This window comes from Microtus pennsylvanicus, chromosome 3, assembly GCF_037038515.1.
Source record: "Microtus pennsylvanicus isolate mMicPen1 chromosome 3, mMicPen1.hap1, whole genome shotgun sequence".
Lineage (NCBI taxonomy): Eukaryota > Metazoa > Chordata > Mammalia > Rodentia > Cricetidae > Microtus > Microtus pennsylvanicus.
This window is the reverse complement of record NC_134581.1, coordinates 45,559,895-45,587,698: the sequence shown is the minus strand read 5'-3', so window position 1 is coordinate 45,587,698 and position 27,804 is coordinate 45,559,895. Positions and strand designations below refer to the sequence as shown.

General features: G+C 41.2%; 1 protein-coding gene across 4 annotated transcripts in view; it reads left to right on the top strand.

The window, feature by feature from the left end:
* Myo5a (myosin VA) overlaps positions 1–26,837 on the top strand; it is a 167,012-nt gene extending 140,175 nt beyond the window's left edge. For 2 of the 4 annotated variants that reach the window (XM_075965248.1, XM_075965246.1), the window contains 10 exons: positions 541–615; positions 2,073–2,166; positions 6,951–7,097; positions 9,896–10,050; positions 14,508–14,597; positions 15,639–15,789; positions 16,785–17,067; positions 18,940–19,114; positions 20,969–21,049; positions 21,322–26,837. In XM_075965248.1, the coding sequence (XP_075821363.1) occupies positions 541–615; positions 2,073–2,166; positions 6,951–7,097; positions 9,896–10,050; positions 14,508–14,597; positions 15,639–15,789; positions 16,785–17,067; positions 18,940–19,114; positions 20,969–21,049; positions 21,322–21,474 (1,404 nt within the window). In that variant the 3' untranslated portion in view covers positions 21,475–26,837. The remainder of the gene's footprint in view (positions 1–540; positions 616–2,072; positions 2,167–6,950; positions 7,098–9,895; positions 10,051–14,507; positions 14,598–15,638; positions 15,790–16,784; positions 17,068–18,939; positions 19,115–20,968; positions 21,050–21,321) is intronic. The other 2 variants (XM_075965249.1, XM_075965247.1) reach the window with 1 other exon arrangement.
* Positions 26,838–27,804: the final 967 nt, after the last annotated feature.

The following is a 27,804-nucleotide window of genomic DNA, read 5'->3' as shown; positions in this document are numbered from 1 at the left end:
TTGCATGCCACCCCACACACACACATACTCACAACATGCCAATACATATAGGAATGGCTTTCGTTCTCCTCTAGTGCACAGGTCTCACAGGCCTCCCTCATGCTGCCTCTCACCAGTCCCACCAGTTCCAAATGGTAGTGGGGTGCTAACAGCACTTCTGCCTTTTTTATTCTGTTGCATTCCTTACCCTTGCTGCTCTTCTGGTTACTGAGCAGGGTTGGGAGAGTCACAAATAAGGGAGGAGTAAAGGGCTGGGGACTAGAATTTCAGTATTCTCTGGGTACCACAGTCTCCTGTTCTATTGACTTGCTGAATGACAACATTCTGGCCATCACCTGTTTCCAGTGGTCATGCAAAATAGATCTGTAAATATGAAACTCAGCTATACTAAAAAAAAAAACATGGTAATGGTAGGTGGCAAATTGAAAGTAGATATAGTTTCATTACCTGTGTTTTAAAGTTTTTTAAGTTAATTTTTCTGAGAGGTAGCATTCCCTCAAAGACTCAAGAAACAAATATCCATTGTACCTGTTTTTTCAGTATTTTGAGGAATTATATGCAGATGACCCTAAGAAGTATCAATCATATCGGATTTCACTTTACAAAAGGATGATTGTATGTAAACCGCAGTGCTTTTCCGTTGTCTTCTGCTACTTCTAGCCTTCTCTAACTGAAGAGCACACTGCTGCCTGCCACTGCCCAGGAGGTCTCTTCAAAAATCCTCACAAAGTCTCTTCCCTCAACCTCCACAGCTCTCTTTAGCCAGTGTGGCATCTCTTTCAGTGTCCTGTGTCCACTGTGTGTTTGGTTTGTTGTTAACCTCAGGCTTACAGTGTGATGGAAGCATAACCCACCACTGGAAATGTTAGCTATTCCCTTTGAATCAGTAATCCACTCCAAATCTACTCTTGCACAAGCTGGAGAACGAGCCAGTGTTTCAAGTGTTGTTCTCTATAACTTAGTGACAAGCACCAGCCATCGCCACTGATTCATGGTCCTTCTAAGCTTTCTTAGTCTGGTGCTGTCTACTTCCCTCCTAGTTGCTGAGTTTATAACTGCCTGTCCTTTGAGAGAATTCTTTACTAATTAGAGCCAGTAGTCACAGATGTCTTACCTTTGCTCTGCATGTTTAGGTTTTCTTTCTCTCGTTTTTTTGCATTAGGCATGCAAAGTTAGGTGTTTATTTTTTTTCCATTTGTTTGTTTTTTTGAGACAGGTTTTCTGTGTTGTAGCCCTGATTATCCTGGAACTCTGTAGACCAGGCTGGCCTCAAACTCACAGAGATCCACCTGCCTCTGCCTCCCAAATGCTCGGATTAAAGGTGTGGGCAACCATCCTGAAGCAGCTTTTTTTCCCCAGAGAAAGACTCTCACTTCATAACCCAGGCTGGCCTTGAATTCTCTCTCAGAATTCCAGGTACTTGAGTTATAATCATGCACCTTAATGCCATGTAGCAAAGGTTCTTTATCATTTTCCTTAATTTTTTGTTGTTTGGTTTGGATTTTGAGACAGTGTTGCTCTATAACTCTAGTTAGCCTTGAATTCAGAAATCCACCCACTATTGCCTCCTGAGTGCTGGGACCAAAGGTATGTGCCACAACAACTGACTTAGCTTACTTTTAGTTTTTCCAAGCTTCTTCATGTTTCTTAGGCGTTAAGGCTAAGTTTATAGCTGGTAAATGCTAACAGTGCTTTACACATGGAGTGTCAGCTTCGCATAAGTGCCGCCATCCTCAAATCTCCCACAGAACTTTTGTGCACTCATCAAGACTCAGTTTTGCTCAGTCCCCCTTCAAAAGTGACAATGTATCTGTGAGTTGTTGCCCGCAGGCATCTGCTGGAAGACTTCCATCACGCTGTAAAGGAACTTAGAGCTGTTGTGTTCAGTTGCCGTCCCTGTAGCTGCACCTCCCTTGTCTGCCAGTTTGAGCCAGGTGGTGGCTCCACCAGTGAGCTCTTCTGCAGCTTTTATGTAAACTAACAGTGTGTTGCCGTGATTGTGTTTGTGCTCCCTTTGTGCCTGTACCAAGCCTGTTCTGATCTTTCTGATAAAATTCTCATTTTGATCTTAGGATTTGATGGAACAACTTGAAAAACAGGATAAAACTGTCCGGAAACTGAAAAAACAACTGAAAGTCTTTGCCAAAAAAATTGGTGAACTTGAAGGTACTTAAACATATTTTTACAGTATTTCTCAAATTTTATTTCCTCTTGCTAGTCTTAATCTCCCTCAGATGAATTTTTAGAGAAATAACCAAGATGACTTTTAACAATCCTTACCTCTGTGGAGTGGAAATTTCTACTTCTACATGTGGGGATAATTTTCATGGTAATATAACAGTAAGTTATGAAGGGAAAAAAATCATTCAGCAGACATCTAACAAACATCTGATATGTCAGATACTGCCCTAGTCAGCATAGCATGTGCTTAGGAGCAAGGGTTCTAGAGACGACTTCTTGATTCAGATCCTGTCTCTTCTATTTCCTAGTCTCAGAATATTTGCAAATTGCTGAACCTCTCTGTGTCTCAGTTTTCTCACATTCTCACTGGGAATGATGAGGTTATCTATCGAACTTGGTTTGTAAGAACTGAGTGTGGTAATGTGGGTGACACATCGACAATAGTAATGGTAAATGCTACACACACCTGCTTGTTAGCACCACAGCTACAAAAGAAATGTGCTAGAGTCTATCCTTAAAGAGCTCATGATCTAATAGAAGGAAGAAAGTGAATCAGGAAATAGGAATTATAAAGAAATATAATTTTAAAATATAATTATTTCTATATGAAATAGATAAGCTCCTTGAGAAAAAAACTCAATATAAACATACTAGCCTTGTCTTGTGGCTTAATTTGTCCATTCAGTAAGTTTTATTGAATGCTTCTTAGATGCTGTACACAGTTGCAGGTGCTGGAGGCCTAGCTGTGAAGACCAAAGCAGATGCTCAGTCCATTCTGAAATCATATCACTGCTCAAGGCATTTTAGAGACAGAATTTCAAAGATGAAATTCCCTTTAAATCTTTGCAAGCTCCTACCATTTTGGTCACCAGTGATATGTTCATCCTAACATCTATCATATTCTCTAGTTGTCATCTTTATCATCCTCATATGACAAAAAGAGTAGACTCTCCCCCACTTGAGATATTCAAGAGAATCTATCCCAGTGAACTCTGTGTTGCTTTTTCTCACTCCATCACACTATATTATAACTGTTCTGTCCGACTGCCGGTGTCCTGGCCAAGCCCTGCTCATTCTTTGAGATGAAAGGCACATGGCATATCATCAGAAGCATCCTGATCCCACCATAGACCACATGACCCTGCCTGTTCAGTTTATACTTTCTGTGGTTTTTCACTGTCATATTTTTAGCAGTGTTTCTGTTTGAATTACTCATTTCTATGGTAGACCAAGAACATTCTGAGCATGGAAATCGCCTCTTATTTCTTTTTTTTTTTTTTTTTCGAGACAGGGTTTCTCTGTGGTTTTGGAGCCTGTCCTGGAACTAGCTCCTGTAGACCAGGCTGGTCTCGAACTCACAGAGATCCACCTGCCTCTGCCTCCCAAGTGCTGGGATTAAAGGCGTGCGCCACCACCGCCCGGCTTCGCCTCTTATTTCTTATAGTTACAAGGAGCACAATGTCTGATCTATGATAGAGCATAGTACCATGGGTGCTAACTTTGAAAGAGGGTATTGCTCTCTTTAATGTACTGATATTGAAATGTTTGTTTAGATGTCAGAAAGATTACTTTATACCCATGTGTTTCCTAAAGACCTTTAGTATTACACATAATTCATATATTACTTTGAAACTAGCCGGGCGGTGGTGGCGCACACCTTTAACCCCAGTACTTGGGAGGCAGAGGCAGGTGGATCTCTGTGAGTTCAAGGCCAGCCTGGTCTACAGAGCAAGTTCTAAGATATCCAGGGCTGTTAGAGAAACTCCGTCTCTAAAAACAAAACAACAATAAAAAAAAAACTTTTGAAACTGTAGCAGTTGGGGAGATACCTGTGCATGTAAAGCACTTTCCATAAAACTATGAGGACTGGATCCCCAAAACCTGCATAAAAGGTTGTCAGGCATGGCAGCTGCCTGTAATCCTAGTTTTAAAGAGACAGAAACAAGGAATCTACAGAACAAGCTTGCTAGCTAGACAAGCTGAAACAACAAGCTTTGGGTTCAGGAAAAGACCCCACCTCAGTGCATCAGGTAGAAATAGATGCCCAATGTAACCTTAGGCCTCCACATACATACGTGTGCATCCAGGTGCATGAATATACACATGAACATGCACACATACCATACATACAAATATAAGAAGAAAATGGTCTGAAACTCCAGGTCTATACATGTTGTCTAGGGTTTTTGTCCTGCCCAGTTTCCACAATTGTTAAGTGCCAAAGAAATCACACAGAGGTCTACATTAATCATAAACTGATTGGCCCATTAGCTCAGGCTTCTTATTAACTCTTATAACTTATATTAGCTCATTATTCTTGTCTATGTTAGCCATGTGGCTCAGTACCTCATTCAGTGAGGCATTCACATCTTGCTTCTTCTGTGGCTGGGTCAGGACTGCCGACTAGGATTTCCTTCTTCCCAGAATTCTCCTGTTCTCATTGACCTGCCTCTACTTTCTGACTGGTTGTCCCACCTATACTTCCTGCCTGGCTATTGGCCAATCAGCATTTATTTAAAATATCATTGACATAATACAGACCATTGTCCCATACCATATACATATGAGCAATAATGTTCATTGGCAATACTTAAAAAGTCTAGGATTTTTTTTTCTTCAGAGAACCATCTTCATTGAACTAGACATTATGCTAAGACAGCAGAGTATTTGCTCTTAAAATACTGTTTTAAAGGTATTGACCTATGAGGTCAGTAAACTAGAGGCTCTTTGCCAACATTAGTGAATGTGAATAATTATAAAAGCCATTGTTATTTCACATTTTAAATCACTTTTCTTTAAATGTGAGGTAAACTCAACCTTTGAAATATAATTGAAGAGAGAAGTTAAAATATTCCAAAATGCTATTCATTTTTGGCCATTGTCAATTAGTTATCTTACCTCTTCAGTTAAACTATCCTGAAAGCCAAGCAAAAAATAACATTTGTGTTAGCAGCTCATGGGTTAAACAAGAAAAGACTTATTTATTCTTAATGAAGTTTATATTTTGAGTTAAATGATTTATATCTAGAGGCTAAAATGAAATAGGTACTACATACAAGCTCTTCTGACACTTCTCTCTTCCTCTCCACATGTGTTTTATACCAGAGTCTTTGTGCAGCAACGCCCTTCTAATAATCAAAAGTTATTTGTCTTTCTTTAAATGTGTTCAAGCATATTTAAATCTTTTGCTTTAATTTAAAATGGCAAGACTCCTGCCTCTCCTGTGGGCTATATTTAATTAAGGACATTTTTTTGAAAAGCAAACTTTAAAAAAAATGCCAACATGTATAATTTTTAGCAGAAATTATACAGCTAAGTAGAGAGTCTTTTCAAAATCTGATCTACATGGTGCTCTGTTTCAATTCAGGAGTGGGTGTTACATCTTGACTTTCATTAAAAAAAAAAAGACCTGAAAGTATTCTAGAAACCAGTAACTTTTGATACAAGACAAACAAAATCCTCAAAACTACAGTGACATACCTGATACCCTGCCTGTTGGGTCGTAGGTCTAGAACCTCAACTTTCTGATTTCCCTGCTTTGTTACCAGAGTTTTCTACTTGTAAGAAAGTGTCTGACAACAGGATTAAACCTGAGATTAAGATCTTTGTGGTACTTTTGAGAGAAAAGGCAATTTTTTAGAGACTCTTTTGAATTGCTCTCCTTTTCCTTTGGGTCTGTAAGAATCTAGAACATGAAACTAGAGATTGCTGCAGGTTCCAGAAGAATGCCGGTTCGTATTGCAGCCCCAGGCTAAGTGATTGTTGACTCAGTCTGTCTGTGCTGCTCAGGCTGGGAAATTCATAAGCAATGGAAAATACATTTTTCACGGAGAGTTATTTCTCAAAGGGATAGAGGTTCAAGAAGATATCTGTAGGTTCAGTATCTGGGGAAGGCCTGGTTTCTGCTTCCCGGGTGGTGTCCTATTGTGTAGCTCTCCAAAGAGACATCATCTGTTCACACATGACTGAAATAAGCAGAAGAAAGGTTAGCCTTATGAGGGAGACCCTTAAAAACCTGATTTTAGGCATTTTTACATCAGTTTGTGCTAATAAACACTGTCTTATCAACTATCTTGATGTGGTTTGAATTCGAGATAATGGTAAATTTTAAATAAACGCTCTTGCTTTAAATGAATAAATATTGGATTCTTAGAACAAACATGTGTTCTACTGTCCCTTTAGAATGTTTGAGAGATTTGTTTGTTTGCTTGCTTGCTTTTGAGACAGGATCTCATGTAGCTGAGGCTGACCTCAAACTGGCTATATAGCTGAGGCTGGCCCAGTATGCTTGATCCACCTGACTCTTTCCCAAGTGCTGGGATTACAGACATGTTCTGCCATTCCCACCTTGTTTTTCCATTCTGCAAGCAGGAGCTTGACTATGTTTAACTACTTTTGGTTGGTAAAGATTCATTAGCAAATCTGCTAAATTGCATATGTTGGGGACTTTTTTGTTGTGCTGTGGATACTTGATCTTATTGTAAAGTAAACCTGATACAAAACAAACAAAAACCCTTGCCAGTTTCTGGGTAGCTTTTTCATATAACTACTTGTGTATCAGCCTCTGTGGCTGTTGGAGTAGAATTATCCTTTAATATTGCTATTTACACAGTTTCAGCAGAGAAAAATATTTTAAAGTTGGGGGGAACTAAATGACAGCGATAAGGAGCTTCAGTTCTTGAAGAGTCCACTTTATTTTACAAGAGCATGGAGCCCTCTCAGCCATTGTACCTGACAAAATCTCTCTCCTCTCTTTGTTTCTCCTGAAGTGGGTCAGATGGAGAACATCTCTCCAGGACAGATCATTGATGAGCCTATCCGGCCAGTCAATATTCCCCGGAAAGAGAAGGATTTCCAAGGAATGCTGGAGTACAAAAGGGAGGATGAGCAGAAGCTTGTGAAGAACCTGATTCTAGGCAAGTGTTTTCTATGTGGGTAAGATTCCTTCCAGCCAGGCCAGTGCTGGAAAGGCTAGTCACTGGGTTTGAAACTGATTTGATAGTCTTTAAAATTATTTTCTTGACTGGCAAGGTGACTCAGTGGGGAATGGTGATTGCTGTCAAGCCTGATGGTTGGGTTTGGTTCCCAGGACCCCCACTGTAAAAGATTGGTATCACTCAGGAGCTTCAAGACCAAGGTCTCAGCACAAAGGAGCTTTATTTACTGCAGAGTGAGAGAGCACAGGGAATAAGAGACAAATGGGAGATAAAGGACAAGGGAGAAGAGGAGGGAACAGGGGAGAGAGGGAAGGGATCTTTGTCCCAAAGGGATAAAGGGGAGACAGATGTTGCACATAGGAAAATGGCGGTTTATAACCATAAAAGAGGAAACCCTGTGTTAGGTTGAGGTGTTTAGTTTTAATTGGGCATGTTAATTAGGTGAGCCAAAGTGGGCTTTTGATTGTTGGGCTTCAATACTTTGATAGCTAGACCTTGGTGGTCAGCCTCAAAAGGAGGAAGTGGCCAAATAAGGGAATAGACCTTGGTGGGTAGCTTTAGGAGTGTCATCTAACGGGTTTTTTAGCAAGGCAGAGGAAATGGGGTAATGGCAAGGCCTGCCAGAGCCATGCCCGCCATGCTCGAGCTGGCCAGAGTCCCTTCACCTATGGTGGAAGGAGAAGGCAGAGTCCTGAAAGCTGTTCTTTGACTTCCACAAACATTGCGTCATAGGCCCTCACACAGCACGCACAAAACAAATAAATGTTTAAAAAAAATAAGCTCTAAAATTTCTTTTTGGAGACAGTGGTCCCGTTGTAGCCATGCTTATCTTAAACTCCCCGGAGTTATCATCCAGTTTCAGCTTTCTGAGCAGCGAAGGCCATAGATGTGAGCCACTGGCAGGTCCAGCTCTGGAGTTTTCTGGGTCATTTCATCCTGCACTGGAGTGCTGTGGTAGAGTCCTTACTGAGAATTAACTATCAGAGTGGGAGAGCCTGTGTCTAGGATCCAACTGTAAGCTTCTCAGTTCCGGCTTCATGTTAAGATCACTTGGAAATTTTGGTTTGGTTTGGTTTGGTTTTGAGACAAGATCTCATCGTGTATAGCCCAGGCTGACCTAAAACTTGATATGTAGCCAAAGCTAACCTAGAATTCACAGTACTCCAGTCTCTTCCTCCCGAATACTAAGGCCTATGTGTATTTCCACTACAAACAGCATGTGGGGATTGTGTTTGAGGGGGAGGGGAATCAAACCCAGAGCCACATGAACAGTAGACAGATACTGAGCCATATTCTCAGCCCACTTAAGAAGCTCTTAAAAAGTGTTGATAGCCCCCCGCCCCAAATTAAGTAAATTGAAATTTCTATGGAAAAGAGTTCACTAGTACTATTCTGGAAACGTCTCAGGGATTCCCAAGTGTAACCACAGTTGGATGCCACTGTTGTAAGTCATTTAAGTTTCTAAATTTTTGTTTTCATTCCCTAGAAATGTTTATGAATTACTGTATTTAGTACAATTCAGTAATATGGAAGAAAAAATATAATTAAGGAAAGAGATCCAGCAAAGTATGGAAAAGATGGGAGCGTTGAAAAGGGAATGGAAGAGGCATTTGGGAGGGGCATACAGCTTTGAGGGTGAGCCTCTAAGAAGAATTATGAGGGAGTAAAATAAGGAACTGATGCATGAACCCCTGAGTAGTAGTGAACTGAAATCTTCAGCCTTTACATTTCTCTCCTCCCAGCTACCATGGTGACAGCAGTGGGGTTGACAGTCACACTAATGTAGCACTCCTCAGCTTCGTGGTGCTCAGCTTAGTCCTATATATAGGCTCAGAAGTGCTTCAGCTTCCACATGATCTTCATTTAGCAGAAACGTTTCAGAGGCTGGTAGATTACAGGGTAAAAAGAATAGAGAGTAAAGACTAAATAGTAAGTGTACAGTTTCATATAAGATTGTCATTAAACACTCTTTGATGGGGTGTTCTGTGCACAGTGGCTAAACAGAATAAGGAACAAGTTGTGCTTCTGAGGAAAGAACATCAGAGACATGAGTCCTGGGTGGGAGTCATGGAGCAGAGTGAGCTGAGCATGGGGAAGAACGGGGCTAGGTAGTGTGGAGCACAACTCAGGTTTGGAATTTTATAAGTGAGCAAGAAGCTCTTTGAAGAATTCTCAGAACAAAAGTGGCATGATCTAACATGCATTTTCTCAAGTAAATGGCTGTAGATACTTGGAAATTATCTGAGAATAGGGGGTGAATTTATTCCAGCAGCCCTAAAAGAGGTGATAATGCCCTCAACTGCAAAGTAGCTAGTAGAAGTAGATAGATTCTAGCTGTATTTTTTAGGGCGCGCTAGCAAGATTAATAAATTGAGTAGATGGTGTGAGAAAAGTAAGGAATTTTAAAAATGGTGAGGTTTGTGACCTGAGAAGCTGAAGATGGGGAGAGGTCCATAGAGAGCAGATACCATGAGGAATGGAGAACTTGGCTTGGGAGAGGCTTGACTTGATGTGCCTGAGCAGAGACGCCAGGAAGAAGTTGATATACAAGACTGGACTTCAAGGGGAAAGTCAGAGCAGGATATATGAACTGCATATAGATATGTGCCCATAGTCAATAATTTCACTAATGAGCTGTTAAAATACTGGGTTTGGGGGTGTTGATGACTTGCCCTGAATGACTGAGCTCTTACTCAACTATGCTTTTCTCTCCCACAAAACATTCCTTACAAAGACTCCCAGGGTTACATAATTTTTTCTCCTTTTTCTTTATTCAGAATTGAAGCCACGTGGTGTGGCTGTCAATTTGATTCCAGGGTTACCAGCATATATCTTATTTATGTGTGTGCGACATGCTGATTACCTGAACGATGATCAGAAAGTAAGATCATTGCTGACATCAACAATTAACAGCATCAAAAAAGTCTTGAAGGTCAGTTCCACGTTCCACAGTTCTCATGGTTGTCAGTGATGACAGTCTGTGCACTGTTTCTCTTTTAGACTTGGTACAGTTGCTAATTACAAACCCTTTTCAGTCTTACCACAAACTGCTATTGTAGGAAACCGTCTATATAACTTTCTGGGCTAGCTACTTTCTCATCACTGTGACCCAGTACCTGACAGGAACACTTAAAAGAAGGAATGACAATTTTGAGGGACTCAGAGCTTAAGGAGGTATAAGCTCATCACAGAGGAACACTAAGCAAAGACTAATTCAGAAATGGGGTTGGACTATAATTGTCAAGGCTGCCCCTTTCCTCCAGCTAACCCTTATTTCCTAAGGATTCCACAGCCTCTCAAAAGCTACCACTAGCTGGGGACCTGTGGTAAATATGACAGTTTATATGCCTTCTTTCAGAACAGGTTCAGATTGGACAGTAATCAAGATGAATTTGACATTTATTGCATTTAATTGTGGAGCAAAGTGACAACAATAGTCTTCTTTAGATTTTATTGAAAACAAATTTAAAATGTTTAACAGAAGCCAGGCATGGTGGCACACATCTTGAGGATCCCTGTGACTTTAAGGTTAGCCTGCCCTTACAAAGCAAATTCCAGGCCAGTCAAGTCTACACTGTAAGACCCTGACTCAATGATAAATAAATAATATGTTCAAATGTTTAGTGGAAACCAATTATATACATGCATGTTAATATGTGGTCCATATATGTAGAATATGATGCTGATGTTGAGATAAATGTCAAGTTCAGTAATATGTAGTTTATTATAATAAAAAAGATGACTGCTATGACATTAATTTTTTTTCTTTCAACTTCTATTCCCCTGTTCTCCAATTCATCCCACAAACTGTCTTGTTACCTACAATCCCTGTGAAGACAACATGGAGATGCTAGTCAGATACAAAAAGGCTTGGGAAAGACAGTAGCATTAACAATGGAGGAGCAGCCTGTTAACTTAGTGGCCACGACTTACCTTATGTAATCCTCCTAGTGACTCCAGAGAGACACTCTTACTTTTAGCTCAGTATTTCTGTGAGGAATGAAGATGTGATCCAGGCACCTTGCCTTCTGATTATTCAGCTTAACAGAGCATCGATGATGAAGATCTCTTGCATCTAAATTGGCCTTTTAAATTTTTATTGTAAAATCCCTCCCCTCAGGGCTCAGGGAACCCTGCAGAAGAGGAATCAGAAAGAGTATAAGAGCCAGAGAGGATGTTGGACACACACACAAAAAACCAAGGCCCTTTAATTTAACATGACAAAGCTCTTACGAACTCAGAGACTGAGACAGCATTTACAGGGCCTGCGTGGGTTTGCATCAGGTCCTCTGAGAACATATTATGGCTTCTACTTTAGTGTTTCATGGGATACCTGAGTGTTTGAACGAGTGAATAATTTTGTTTCTTGTGCCTTCTCTTAGGCTCTTTTTCTTTTGTTTGTTTTGTCTAATTCCAATGTGTTTGTTTTTTTTAATCTTATTTTATTATTATTCCTTAGGAATCTGTTTTCTAATAAGAGACAGAATGGGCTGGGATCTGGATGAGAGATGAGGTAGGGGAGGAACTAGGAGTAGTAGAGGGGACAAGTGCTGCTTCCCCACTTCTGTAGCAAAGTTATTCTCTGTCATCTCTTCAGGGTTTCTAAAGACTCTTCTTTAAAATTCATGATGTTTTTCTAAATATAACTCATTTAATTTAGGGCATATTGATGCCAAGCAGACTATGTGTTTACTATTTCTTAAGTCAACTCATAGACAGATTTTTAAAACTTTTCCCCCTTTCTCAACCTAATCTAAGATACATTCATCTAGTTTGACTAATCATCATACCATATTAGCTAATGATTTTTGTGTTTAGGAGAGTGTTTACCACAGCATAATAACAGTCTTGGCATTCTGCTTTAATGTGCATTGCCTCAAGTGTGTTTGCCCTGCATCCCTGGTCTGATCTTAGCAGTGTTTTGACACAGGCTCTAAAGCATATTGATAATCTATACAGTTTTTAGCTCACAGATAATTTTACCTAATAAGTAGAAAAGAAAACTGAGAATAATTCTGAGCTTGTCTAATTTTCTTTGTAAGTCATAATGACATTAATTCAATATCTAATTTTGGTGTACAGTTTACTCATTATCAAAATATTATTTTGAGATAACTAGTAGAGAAGTGCAATTGGTTTTAAATGCTTTAAGGTCCCCAAAACATGTATTTTTAAGTAGCACAGAGTGTTTTACTTTAACAGGACAGAGCAGACCCATCTTGTTCATATGGCAAGAAGCTGTTTTAGTGGAGTTAATTTGTTCATGAAGCCCTCTCTTTAATCACCTTCTCCTTTTGTCTGGTTGTTTTTGTTTGTTTGCTTGGTTTTGCTTTCTGATGATGCTAAGAGTACTGGTAATGTGGGTACAATTACAGGATATCTGTTAGGTCCTTAAGAGACTTTGCAGCTAGACTTATTCAGTCATCAGCAAAGACAGCCAGTGACTCTGTCCTATGGAACAGCCTTGACTAATGTTGCCTTCCCTTCTACACAGATGTTCTCTGCCAGCTCAGCCAGCACCATCATGGGAGTAGATAGAATCCACGTCTGTGGAAGAGTTAAAGTTCTTAGTCAAACCTGTATGCAAGCCACATGATGATTGTCTGCGTGTGGAAATATCATAACATTTTATTTAATTCTGGCAATATTCTTTTTTTGGAGGGGTTTGCGATGGAGTTTCTCTGTATGACAATTCTGGCTGTCCTGGAACTTCTTTTGTAGACCAGATTGGCCTTGAATTCTCAGAGATCTACCTGCCTCTTCCTCCTGAGTGCTAGGGTTAAAGGTGTGTGCCACCACTGCCTGGATATAATTCTGGCAATGTGCTAGGTTTTTTCAAAGTAGAGGCCTGAACTCAGTTCTTCTGTTTCAGCTAGAAATACTAAATTTGGCTAAAAAATACAAAATATCTTCTAGGATTTCTTTCTTAACGTCATTTCAGAATAATATTCTCCAAATCTTAAGGTTTTTAATGTGTTTTATGCATATTTAAGGATGTAAATTTTATTATCTAAAAGAAATGATCCTGTAAGAAATTAACCATTCCTCATAGCATAACCTGTTCTAGATACACTTGTACTATATAAAGTGACAACCAGGATCAAAGACAAATGTTCTATAGTTTCTAGAAATCTAGGCTGTGCTCTGATGTACCAGTAAGAAATATATATCATTTTAAACCAGGTATGGTGGCATATTTGGGTGATAGAGGTAGGAGGATCAGGATTGAAGGCTAGCATCAGCTATATAGTGAATCTGAGGCCAGATTAGGCTACATTAAACCAAAGATAGGTAGGTAGAGAAAAGGTAGGGGGAGGATACATAGACACTAAATATATCTTTGTGTGTGTGTGTATGTGTGTGTGCACACATGTGTCCACTTGAGCACAGTTCTACATGGCAGCCAGTAAACAACCTCCAATGTTCCCCAGGAGTACCACCTACCTTGTTTTTTGAGACAGGGCTTCTCACTGGGACCTGGGACTCACTGATTGGGCTAGGCTGACTAGAGTATGCCCCAGGAAGTCTCCCATCTGCTTCCCCAGTACTGGGACTACAAGTTACTACCCCCAGTCTTCTGTGCGTGCTGCAGATCAATCTCAGGTCCTCATGCTTATTCTCTAAACACTTTACAGACCCAGCCCCCATACCATTTTTAAAAAAGAACTTCTAAGATAAAACCGTAGGTATTTAATGCTAGGCATCTACCCCAGGTAACTATTTTAATGTTTCTTATGCAAAAATTAGGTAAACATTGATGATTCTTTAACTTTCTGTGTCTGAACTAGTATTAAAGGTTCATTCACAAACTTGTAGCCATCTGCCCTGTGCCTACTCTTTGACCTTTGAGAAACACTTCCAGTGCCAGCGTCTCTTTGAAGCATGAGACTTTGCTTCTCCCTGTACTCCTCCCATGATGGTTAAGAGCCAGCCAGCTCCCCTGTCTACTCAGTGTGGGACTTCCTCCATCTCTGGTTCACTGCCCATAAAATTCATTGTGACAAAAGTTTTAATCCAAGCTTCATTTGAGGGTGGCAAGCTCTTTTTCATGTTCGTCATTATAGAACTTACTATATCCTTTGTGCCTCTGGCTCTTTCTGATTTCTTTCATTAATCCCAGCAGTGTGAGTCAGTCTGGGTTCACTGTGAACTGAACCTTTTTCTGCACAAAGAGGCAGCTAAGATAGCTAAGTGGGAATACTTGTCTGAAGGCAAGAACAGTAACGTTTGTTACCAGGGGACTTGCTTGGATTCTGCTGACAATGGTGTGAACTAACGTGTGCTATACTGGTGTGGTACTTTATGATGGTTCGTGAAAGAAGCGGGCCTTCTGTGTCTGCCCACCTTTTTCCTAAGGATAGGAAAATTTAGACTTATTTTCTCTTACAGAAAAGAGGTGATGATTTTGAAACTGTCTCCTTCTGGCTCTCTAACACATGCCGATTTTTGCACTGTTTGAAGCAATATAGTGGAGAAGAGGTAAGAAAACCATGGTGGTAAAAACAGCGTGCTGTACTTTCTCTGACCTTTTAAAGGGAAAGTTTAAAAAACATTTGAATCATGTTAATTTTCAAACCCCTAAGCAAGTGACTTGGAAATGTGAATCAGTGATTCTTGCTGTCTTCTGGTGAGCTGAGCAATGGTGTGGTTTCTTCCTTCCTAGCATTTGAGAAACATGGCAAAAACAAATCAAGCATCAGTCAAATGAGTAATTACCAGAGCTGTGACTCTGCATCTACATAACTTGGAGACCTATGGCAGGCAGAGAAGCTTAGTCAGTAGCAATCTCTAGCACCCGGAGCAAAGGACTTTCATACAAAATGACAGGCTTTTCGGAGACAAGCAGGGCACCCAAGAAGGTGGGGCTGAGAGAACAGAATCCTGAGAAAGGCGGTGAAGGAGGTCCTGGATGCAGTGTCATTCAGGAAGCAGCTCCATCGTCAGGCAGGGCTGCTGAACAGTGTGCTTCCATGCAAAGTGTCTGGAAGAAGTGCTGCCCATCTGGGGAATTCTCCTTTTACACCAGTGCTACTGAAAGACCTTTCTAAGATCTAACAAATCATTGTATAGATTCCACAAGTTAGACGAAAATGACAAAGTTCATTTATTTTCTAATCCAGAAAAATACTGGTACAAGAAGATTATGCATATATATTCCTCTGGGTGTGGTGTATATGAATAGGACTATATTTAAAGAGTAATTTCAGTTATTTGTTTAGTGTTTACTGTTTTATTAATGAAGTATTTTTTTTCTTAAATCCCCCCATCTTAAGTATAGATTGTCAAGATCATTTATTATTCAAAACTTTAAGTGGAAGAGGTTGATGACCAGAGTAAAAACATAAGCAATAGTATTGAGAATGAATATCCTGGCACTGGGCGTGAAGGTGCTGAGCAAATTACAGAGTGAGATGGGCAGAGGCACTTGGAGACAGTGAGGTGGACAGAGAGACACTTAGAGTCAGTGAGGTGACAGAGGCACTGGCTTCCTGTGCACCCCTAACACTGTGTTGATTCTAGGGCTTCATGAAACACAACACATCTCGCCAGAATGAACACTGCCTCACCAATTTTGACCTTGCCGAATATCGGCAAGTGCTAAGCGACTTGGCCATTCAGATCTACCAGCAGCTTGTGAGAGTGTTAGAGAACATCCTTCAGCCGATGATAGGTAAGACCAGTGTTCCTGAGCATCGTGTGTGCTCGCCAACAAGTGAGGCCAGGGGGACATGTGTCCGGCACGTATTCCTGTGGAAAACATAAAATAGTAGGTACAACAGAAATCCCTGTCTCCACATGACGGAAGCACTAGAATCTGTGTTTAAGTCTTCTCTCTAAAGACTTAGCTGTGCCTTATTTCTAGCAATAGACTTTGTCCTTGTGTCCAGTTGTCAAAAAGACTTTGGACTTCTAACTACAGTGGCACTACTGCACAGAGACTCCTGGGGGAAACCAAGGAGGCTGGGATGGGTTTTCACAAATGGTTTTGGTATAGGGTTTGTGAGGAAGCTGAGTTTAGCACAAGGGAATAAATAAAAACAACCAAGGTATGATGATTACTTTCAAGGGCCTCCCAGGTAAGGGGGATGGACATCTTAGAGTGGGTATCTCAGAGTCGGCTGTTAGAAGCTTTCTAAGGAGGCATAAACCAGACACAGAGAAAGAGGTACAAAAACAGAGACTAAGTCTGGAGAAATCAAGGCATTCCAAAGTCTCACTGCAGTTGTGAGGATCAGGGGAAGCTCAGCTCTCCAATCCCCACACCACCGGCTCTAGCAGGTCTTATTCTCCAAGACTGCTTCCCAAGGTCACACCTTTCTTACTGTCTTCTTGTTATTGTTTTGTTCTTGGTGTTGTTTGGATTTGTGGTTTTTAATATCTGAGATCAAATACAAAGAACACTTATTTAACCACTCCCAAAACTTCTCAGATACTACATGCCAGTGCAGTCCCAAAAGCTGCTGCTTCTTTTAGAAAATACAGCAGTAAGGTTACTTAATACTGGAAAAAACTTACTACTTCACTAAAGTTTAAATCCAAAGGTGAAGTCTTGGAGCCTTTCCTTCCCCCACCATCTTCATTCTCACGTCATTTCCTAAAGTGGGGGGGGGTATATACATGTGCACCTCCCTCTGAATCCGCTTAATAATTGAAATACTTCTACAGTCTCAGGCATGCTAGAGCATGAAACAATTCAGGGTGTATCCGGGGTGAAGCCCACAGGACTCAGAAAGCGAACCTCCAGTATCGCAGACGAGGGCACCTACACGCTGGACTCCATCCTACGTCAGCTCAACTCCTTCCATTCAGTCATGTGTCAGCATGGCATGGACCCGGAGCTAATCAAGCAGGTGGTCAAGCAGATGTTCTACATTGTGGGTGCTATCACCCTAAACAACCTCCTCCTGCGCAAGGACATGTGCTCTTGGAGCAAAGGCATGCAAATCAGGTGAGCAAACACCAACAGGTGTCACTGCCCTGCTTGCCTCTTGAGGGCTGATGACTGTTTCCAAGCAGTGCACCCAGGTTTGGTGCCACATGGCCAAGCATGTGAGAACGACTGGCATAGAGCCAGTTCTCTGAGCTGGGTGGGTTCTCTTGCTCCTCTGTTAAGCCACCTTGTTTGTAGGAGTGTACAAAAGGCACAGCAACAACAGACTTTTGTTTTCTCTTTTTTATTTGTTTTCACTGTACAGTAAGGAAATATTAGGGAAAATGAAACTTTCTAGTATTTGGTGGTTGCTCTTAGAAATATCTTTCCATATTAGGAATATGAATGAGAATAGGTCCAATAGGGGCTGGAGATATGGCTCGGTGGTTAAGAGCACTTACTGCTCTTGCATAGGACCCAGGTAAGGTTCCAGCACCTATGTGGTGATTCACAACTATCTGTAATTCCAGTTCTAGGAGATACAACTCCTTCTTCAGGACTCTGTGCATAGTGTGTACATGTACATATATCCAACCAAACTCAATCACTTAAAAACAACTAATTAAAAAAAGGTTTAAGTTGAAGAAAAGTAATAGATCCGAAGAGATAATTTACTAACAGGTGAATTTGAAGAAAAACTATACTCTATTTTTAAATTATAGTTTTTTGTGTTAGAGAAAAGGTCTCACCGTGTGACCCAGCTGGTTTGGGGCTCACAACCCTGCTTCAGCCAGGAATGCAGGCACGCACCACCCATGCCCAGCAGCAACTAAATTTTATACCCGCTGCTCATCATTGTCTCATTGTTGTAACATGACTGAATGGGGGAGGCAAATAGTTATTCTGTGCAGCCGGTATGTTCCCCGAGAAAGAGAAAGGGGGTTTTCTACAAAATCCATCTATAGTTACTAGTAGCAAACTTTGGTGTTGTATATTGACCGCTCTTCTCCACATTTCACTTTAAGGTATGACCTCCATTCAGGGATTCTAACTTTTCATGAAGCTATGCATCCTATTTTAAATGACGGGGCCTCGTGTAGCCAGGCTGATCTCAAACTCACAGTGTAGTCGATGATAACTGTGAACTCCTCATTTTCTTGCTCTACTTCCCAAGTGCCAAAATTACAGACATGTGCTATCACAGCCAACTGAAGCCACTCATCTTTATATCATAATTCCTCCTTCTGTCTGAATTCTGACTGTGTGTCGGTCTGCCTTAAATGTAGCTTGAAATCTGCCATTAGATAGCTGAGCATCTAAACCCTAGCATCTGGGAAATTTCCTTATCTCTCCAGTTTGGACTCCATCTCTTCCCAAGGGCTTTCTTCCCCTTTTCTTCTCCTATCTCTAGGCTTTCTCAGGCCACTGTTCCCATTTTCAAGGCCCTTTCTTAGAGAAGCTTGAGTCCAAAGCATATATTGGGTATCTGGTTATTCAGCCAATCAATTTGGAGTCTTAAGTAAGGCAGAGTGCATGAAGAATTGAGAGACTTATCCTGCAAAGGGAACCTATGTCTGAAATTGCAGGAGAAGCCAGAAAGTCCATTCTAGTCAGCTGTTTAGTAAGTGCAGAGTCATGTGCTATATTCAGTTTTGTTTATTAGCAAGTCTAATAACTTTTCCTCTGGTGACTTTGTTTCCATCTTCAGTAAAGAGTTGCAGTCTCTTGTCATTCATTCTTACATAATTACAATTATAAGCCTCATGACTTTATAATGATAAATGTTAAAGCACAGATGATTAGATTTTAGAAAATTGAACAAAAATACTACCTGTCATTTTAACTGACAAGGCTACATACACAAAATTAAGACACTTATGACAGCATTCAGAAAATTTGCATTTTCTCTTTTATTCTTTCTTACACTTTCTCTTTTTATTTTTGGCGTAGGTACAATGTCAGTCAATTGGAAGAATGGCTACGTGACAAGAATCTAATGAACAGTGGGGCCAAAGAGACTCTGGAACCTCTCATTCAGGCTGCTCAACTTTTGCAAGTGAAAAAGAAAACCGATGATGATGCTGAAGCCATCTGCTCCATGTGCAATGCTCTGACCACTGCCCAGGTACTACAGCCTCCTAAGGAGGCACACCATAGCAACCGTCACAGAGGAATTCAGAGAAGGCAGGCCTAGCCGTTGCTCTCCTCTCTGCACTGACTTCCTCCTTTGACAAGAAGATACATAACTGTAAATCTGAAAGAGAGGAGATTTTATTATCAATTAATACATTTCAATACTACTAATAGGCATCTACAGAATATTCAGCAAAGAGTGGGTACCTAGTACTCTGTGTGATATACTCAGCCTTGAGAGACAGCCTGGAATAAAACGATGTCCTGTGGGGCATATATTCTGTGGAGCTCCAATTCATGAAGTTATTTCTATGTTATTTAATAATTAATGGATCTTTATATTTTTCTATTTGGATCCAGTAATGTGGCTCAGGTAGTAAAGGCACTTACCATCAAGTCTAATGACCTGAGCTTGATCCCTGAAACCCACATGGTAGAAGAGAGCCAGCTCCCAAGGGCCGCCCTCTGACTGTCCACATGGTAGAAGAGAGCCAGCTCCCAAGGGCCGCCCTCTGACTGTCCACATGGTAGAAGAGAGCCAGCTCCCAAGGGTCGTCCTCTGACTGTCCACATGGTAGAAGAGAGCCAGCTCCCAAGGGCCGCCCTCTGACTGTCCACATGGTAGAAGAGAGCCAGCTCCCAAGGGCCGCCCTCTGACTGCCCACATGGTAGAAGAGAGCCAGCTCCCAAGGGTCGCCTTCTGACTACACATGCATGCTCTGCACTGCCCACATGTGCACACACATGCTCAAAGCATTTCTTACTCTCAGTTTTTCAAGTGATTAATTCCCACCACACAGTATCATATACTTGTAGGGGAAAATACTTCACTTAAGAATGAAAAATCTCCACCTTCATGAGCTTATAGTTCAATGGGGAAACAGAAATGCATGAAGCTGACACTGTCATAAAACCTCTAACAGACACTGCTCTTCTGCTTAAAAAGAAGCACTGGGGGAGATGACAGCCTTTTTCTGAGCAGTGCTGCTCCGCAGCATTAACCTTGGACAGGGACAGGATAGGAAGGTTGTCAGAGGAAACAGCAACAGCTGGAAGAAGGCATCCAAAGAGCCTGCTGTTCTCTTTGCCTGGTGTTTCCTGCACTGAATCTTTGTCTTCCCAGTGCTGAGCACTGCAGCTGTGGCCAGTGTAATTCACTGTTCTCAGGGAAGACAGTCAGAACCACTGTCTGTAAAGGAACAGTGGGGAAACCCAGTTTATACATGTTCCCTGTCCTCCAGATTTTAAAGAATGTGCTCTGGAACTTAAATATTTCAACTTTAGTATATGCCCCAAGCATTAGGTAGACCTAGAATCCAGTTATCTCTTTGATTTACCCGGCAGATTTTAGTGAACAGTTCTTCTCTGCCCAGCTCTAACCCTTGCTTCTGAATGCCTAATTCCTGAGTCCAGTGTGTCACTCACAGACTGGTCACTGTTCCTGCCTCTTATTCCATGTCTCTGGTGCTTACCATACACTTTGCCTATAGGTCAGCATTGCCCTGTACTTAACCTTCTGTTTAACTAATTTAAATGTAAATAACTACATGTGGCTGTGATGACCAGTGTGTTAGCACAGCTTTAAATAACAGCTTGAAAGTGAGGCCAGCAAGGTGGTACAGTCTCTAATCACAGCACCTGGAAGCTGATACAAGAGGGTAACAAACTCAAGTCCAGCTCAGGCTGCAGTTGGGATATGATTATCACACACACACACACACACACACGTCTCCTTCCCTCTCCAGCCCACCCCAGGTAAAACTAAGAGGTCCTTCCCACTCATTAGATCATGAAGAGCCAGCCTGTTTGTGAAATATGCCAAAAGCTTTACCCTTTATCTCTCCAGATCGTCAAGGTATTGAACCTGTACACCCCTGTTAATGAGTTTGAAGAAAGGGTCTCTGTCTCATTCATCCGCACTATACAGGTAAGGGGCTTGTTCTTTCTCACTGTTTCACCCCAGGCTCGCTCCAGTGGAGTATTTACCATGTTTTGGAGGGATAGTGTGTTCTTATCTTTACTTTTCCATTTTACTTATTTTGCAGGACATTGACTTTTTATATAAGATTATAGTCAATAAATATTTTTAAGCAAAGATTAACATTTTTATTAAAGTTTTTTTTAGTAGAAATTTCGGTAGAAAAGTATCTTACAAATTGGAAGTACTAACACCCTGCTTGTCCTTTTTCTTAATCTTAGATGCGGTTACGAGACAGGAAAGATTCTCCACAGCTGCTCATGGATGCTAAACACATCTTTCCTGTCACATTTCCCTTTAACCCATCCTCCCTGGCCCTAGAAACCATCCAGATCCCAGCCAGCCTAGGCTTGGGCTTCATTGCACGGGTCTGAAGTGCTGTCCAGGCAAAGACAGAGAACGCATTTCTCCTCTGAATAAGAACAGTCGTTTCCATTGAGCTACTGAAAATACGTTTTTAAAGAAAAAGTACTGATTATCTCTAAAAGAAGATGTTATTAACTGGAAGTTTCCCTAGAATCCTTTCACTTGGGAGGAGACACCTTGTCCCATGTTACCTTTAAACCAGCGTTCATTCTTCACCAGTTGAGTTTGCATACAGATGGATGCTATCAGGGAGGAATGAGAAGAAGGGTAAAAGGTGTGTGTCTTCAGCTGACAGCGTTTGTTTTAAACCTTTAGTGCTGCATTTAAGTGACATAGAAAAATACAATTCCATACGGACGAACTGTTGTTAGCAAGGCACAAACAAAGAACTACTGAATACATATCAGCTTAGGAGCCAATCATGTTGATATTGTCAAACTGGATCAAAAAATAAACTGGCAATATGTAAAGTAATTGCCTAAGTAACTTCCTTGTTTGTGTCATTATGGTACAGCGATATTAAAGATGCTGGCTTGCTAGGTAGCATAGTTGCTTTTTGTACTGTAGCTTACCAAGCATCTTAAATTACTGCTACGTGCTGTCTCCTGATGATAGTCTTATTAGGCACTGCACAACCAGCTTCTCTTTCTTCACTGTTTACAATTCAACCAGATCAGTTTTAACAGGGTTATATACAATTATCCACAGGTTCATCTGCACAAGGAGCAGACACTGGAAGTTGTGTAGTGATAGGACAAGATGTTTGATGTTTAGATAGTGTTAGAGTGGTTGGGATGTCCTTGCTGATCAGGATTGCATATGCAATTATTGATATGCAAATTAATTTTACCTGTGTGGCTATCATCATATCATGGTATAGTGTTCTGTAAAATTACTTATTTTTAGTTCCCAAATCTTATTCTTGCCATGCATATATTCAACATTAACTGGTCCTATTTTTAATTTATTAAGTGTTAGCCTCAGTCACTATCTTGAAAGGACTATCAGAATATTTATGATTCAGATCTTGAAACTTTGATTATCCTATAAGTTATTCAAAAGAGACATATAATAAATCATTATAATTCAGGGGGTATAGGTGTTGCATCCTCTAAAAGTGTTTTCAGATATCACTAAATACTTTTAAAGACATCATATTATAAATACAGTAAGAAGATTTATGTAAGAAATATAAGAAGATTATTAAATTTTATAGAGGATTTGGTTCAGTAAGACCTAGATTCTAAACCTTCATTATGAAAGTCTAATTAAACATAGTCTCCACTTTTTTTCCTGGAAGTCTTATATAATAAATCCTTTGAGTTATGTAAGAACAAATTCTTAGCTTTTATTCCTCTGGTTCTTAGTTACATCATCAATTTATATAGTTTAACTGTAAGATGGTCGATAACAATGACATTTAAATATGTGCAATATTATTGATGAGAGCTAAACAGTTTCAAGTCAATGATAAATACTGTTATTAAACAGCAGTTATTGTCCATTATCTTACTGGAGCCTGAATGTCCTTGTTTATAAAATAAGAGGGTTAGGTAACTGGTTGTTCCAGCCACTTCCCCATTTACAGTCCCCTCATGCTTGGTTCCTAGGGCAAGGGGCCACAGTTACTCAGTTCATCCTGTTGTAAAGACCAGTGTTTAGTGCCTGTCGGTTCCCTGGGTTAACACAGTAACAAGTTTACGTAGCCACAACTTTTTCTTAACGTACATCATATAGGTACTTTAGGAAAATCCTAATGTATTTGTGTTACTTGAAAGTCACATAGTTTAGTGATTTTTGTTACATGATGAACTGCTTTGTCATTTGAAGGATTTTATTGAACCCAGGGCCCCATGTATGTTAAATAAGTCCTCTGTCACTGAGCTGCTGTCTCAGCCCTTCGTCAGTTCTAATACATTTATTTACTTGCAGAACCTAAAACACTAATTCAACCAGATTCAATTTTTGTGGGTTTTCTATTTTGTTTCAGTGAGCAGTTAATGCTTAAAGCAGCTTCATTCGTGCCGTGTGTCATACAGCTAGAGGGGGTAGCAGGTGGAAGAGCTGCTCAGCAAACAGAGCCATGTGTAGGCTGTCTTCCCTCAGCCCTGGCAGTCCTCCCACACCCTGCTCCCAGCTTAATCCTGTGAAGGACGCAACTGTTGTACACCCTGAGTTTTGTCTTCAAGATCGTGCTTCCACTGTCCCTGGAGCCCGTTTTTTCCTCACTCCAGACATTGTGTCCTACAGTTCCTGGCACTTTTTCTCTGCTGTCAAGAACTGAAACTCCTGCTCCATAGCTATTCCTACTCCGCAGTTTCTCCTGTTTCAGTGATAATGGCTCAGAGTTTCCATGATTCCAGGCTCCAGCTCTTTGAAGCTGCTTCAGAACCCCAGATGGGGATCTGAAGTAACGCCTCTTGTTTATCTGGAGGCTTTTAGTCCTCAGAAGAATACTTTATAACCAGGGAACCTCAAAACCTGGTAAGTGACTGTGTGCACTTTGTTAAGGAAGCACCAGGTTTCTGCCGACTAGGTAGGGTAACCTTCATTCTGTCATCTGTGCCCTCACCTAGCTTCAGACACACACCCAGCTTTTCCTCTGCCTGTCACACTTTCCTGCTTCTTCCCTCGGTCTAATTTACGAGCCAGATGGTTTTCTGTGGCGCTGGCCGGCATGCATGGGACTTACCTTTTGGTGTCTGTGCACACACCTTTCTGTTCTCGTTTCTGTACTCCTTATCATTATCACTGATTGGCTCTTCCATCATTCCTCTGTGACACACTTGGACTCCAAAGAAGGAGCTCTTGGAAGGCACAACAGCACAGCACCTCTTCTCTTGGTAGCCCCTGCCAGAACCACCCACTTTCCCTGCTGCACGTGCAGTGTACACCCGTGGGATCCAAGGTGAGAAGAAGCAGTTTCCCCTCCCTTCCTGCAGCTTTTCTTAGCCCAAGGCTTGAGTCTGCCTTCAAGTAGCTCCAAAGCAGGAAAGATAAGCATGAAACAAGATTCAGAAAGGACAAGTTGATGGTTCCTTTAGAAGCTTTGAACATTCCTCATAACCCGGCACTGCTTTGAAAGCAAATATACAGAACTGTAATCCAAAGCCAAGTGATAGAAATCAGTTTAGAGGACTTGCTTTGTTACTGATCCATTTTAGTAGATAGACTCCTAACGGGTGAGCAAGCGTGTGCAATACACATATTCTTTCCGAGTGTATACAGGAGGCTGTGAAAAGCAGTGTCTTGATTGTTGTGAGAAATTACTTTTCTGACAATTCTAGGAAAGAGGAGCTACTGCCATCCTGAGAGCTCCCCAGAGTCCCTTCTCTCACACCCACAGCCGCCAGCTGAGAGGTTTCAGGAGGTCTTGTCGAGGGTTAAAGAGCGAATGTCCATGTGTGCTAGAACCCGTATGCATGTGCTTCACGCCAGCACTCTTCTCTCTTACCTCACTCCCTCACAGCGTCCACAGGAGACAGCTCCCACAGTCAATGTGAGGGACAATTCGGGACAACGGTGTGCTCAGTGACTTGCCTAGGGTGGCACTGTCCTCCAGATGCTGGGGGTGCCCTGGGCTAGTGAGGGCCCTCTTCTTCTCTACTGGTACGTGGGAAGAGAAAAATGATGGGCATCAGCTTGCTTCTGTGGAGGCCGGTGCACAGTACTTGTAGCGCCAACTGTGACAAGGCTTGCCCTTTGACGTAATCAATGCTAGTTGACAGGGTACGGGCTCTCAAACTAAGAGGGCAGGAAGCAGTAGAAACCTCAGATCTGAAGAGGCCAGGCAGGCCACGCTCCACAGCCCTGAGTTTCCCTGGGAGAGCCCCTGACTAAGCGGCACAGCCTACAGAGAACTCTCCTGTAGTTTCAGTCTGCTGTCTTGTCTAGGGGAGCCCAGGACACTAAGGACTTCCCTCCCTGGGGCTGTCCACCATTGGCAAGTCACTGTAAGCTTGGAAGTGCCCCCAGCACGTTGCCAGGGAGACGCTGGCGCTGCCTGTGGGCATGCGTGCTGGAGGCCACAAGCATTGTGCTAGTGCTTTGTAACTGTTCTCAGACTGTGCTGTGAGGGCCGCCTTAACCCTTGCCCCGTCCCTATTAGAGCTGCCTTAAGTTCCCCAGAACTTGTCCTCAGTGAGGGATATCTTGCCATGTTTCTTGAGGTTTTGTGAAGATTTGGATTGGATATGGCTTCCTACCACTGATTCCTTTCTCTCCTTCCTGCATCTCCTGCCACCTGTCATTTCCAAACGGAGATTGGGATTTATGAAGCAACCAATAAAATGTTAGCTTTCAGAGTGTTTCTGGGCTAGTGCAGCTCCTCACGACAGTAAGGAAACGAGCTCGTGTGGAGGAAGCAGGACGGACGTCAGAGTATCCGTGGGGTCTCGATAGATCAGAAACCGAAAGATGCCATGTCAAACATCTCCCAAATGCATTTTATACATTTTTTTTATTTTATAATTTGGCCTAGCTGAAAATGTTCATTAGCTTAATGTAATGGATAGAATTAGACTCATAACATATCTGTAAACAATTAACATATCCTTGGCATTGTCATATTGCTTGGAATAGTTGAGAAAGTTTTGGGTTTGCTTTTGAAGGTTGAAATTGTCATATATAATTTAATGTTTGAAAAATTAATGCATTCCTGTGTATTTTCCAGAGTCAGTAGTTTCAATAACTTACTGTTATTATGTGCTATAAAATCTTAACCTAAGTCACATGAGCCATTATTTTTCCTGCAAACAGTGATTTTTTTTCCTTTAAATGTGGATATGTGTTGTGGTTTATAATCCCTAAATATGTTCCTTTGTGGATTTCTGACATAGTATTGATTTTCTTGTGTTCTTGGAAAATTTAAATTATTCCAGCAGTATTGCACAGATGAGTTCATGACATTAAACATACTGCATTTTTATTTTAACTGTTTATAACTTAGTGTGAAATGGACCTGCCTTGGAAATACAATGAAATGGGGCATTGCAGTTTTCAAATCTGTTTTTTTTCCTTGAATCTGGAGAAAGAATTTTCTTGATCTACACAGTTAATCTCTGCAAAGTGATTAGGTGAGGAAGCAGAAATGCTGAAAGGTGAGAGGTGTTACCAAGCCTCTCCAGAGAGTCTCACAGGAAAGCTTCTAGAATGTTAACAATTCACCTCATATCAACAAAGCCTTGGAAACATGAGTTTCTCACTGGATATCACCTAATGCTAAAAGGAAAGCCAAAACAATATCAGAATGACATTTTCTGCTCTGAATTTGTAGTTGTCTAATGTTGTACTTAGTATGTATCTGTTGTTAGCTCTGTATTCTCCTAGCTGCTGTAGAAAAATGTTGAAATAAAGATAAGGATATAAAGAAGTTTTGTCCATGTCTATAAATCCACTTCACATTTTAAAACAACAAAACAAACTGTTATTCTGAAGATTAATAAATGTATAATCTCTTCAAATGAGAGTCTCAAAGGGTCTTAGAAATGGAAAGGTCGGTGAGTCTATACTAGAAAACAGTGATGTGTGAACTGCCAGGCCACATGAGCAGATCAACCAGCTGAGGAACAGTGGCCTCTCTTCTTCAAGGGAAAGGCATACCTGAGTTTCCTTGGATCCTCTGACAGAAAAATACAGCCTAGGCATTTGGAAATGGATATGGAGTTTTCAAAAGTCTAAACAAGATTTGTGTCAAAAGTTCAGCTTTTAATAGAGTAGAAGAGACGCATCCACAGAGTGGGATGGGAATCAAAGGGGGTGTGGACTACTCCACTGGAGAGAGAACAGTTTGTGATTGGCTCGTTCTCGTCTGTAGTCATGATATGAAAGCATGAGTAGTAAGTTCTACAACAGATGGTGTCCCCGTCACATCGCGATAAGTTGGTTCATTAGACTCCTTTAGCGAGGACTTTCCTGTCGGGAGCGCCAAGCAGGCCCTAGACATGCAGCAGAGGGACCGTATTCATCCACTAGCTCAGGAGAATCCGTGCTCTGTGTACATCAAGAGTTACGAAAACAGGAAAAGTTGATATGTGCTAACAGTTTCTCTTTCTAAATAGATTAGAACTCAATCAAGGTTTTCTCTCCAAAGTGAAACCATCTCACTATGGTATTTTATGATCATTAGAATTCTGGGATACAGGATAGAAGTCAAACTAGCTTGACCCCAAAGGGAATCCATTTCCTGACATAAATGAGTTGGAATGTATCTAGGTGCCCAGTCATTGACCTTGGGGATAAACACATTACTTTCCTTTATTTTGGCTTCATTCTTAGCCAGGGTCTCTCCAAGTGGTGACAGAGCCCCCAGAAGCACAGCTCTGTCATCCAGCCTCTTT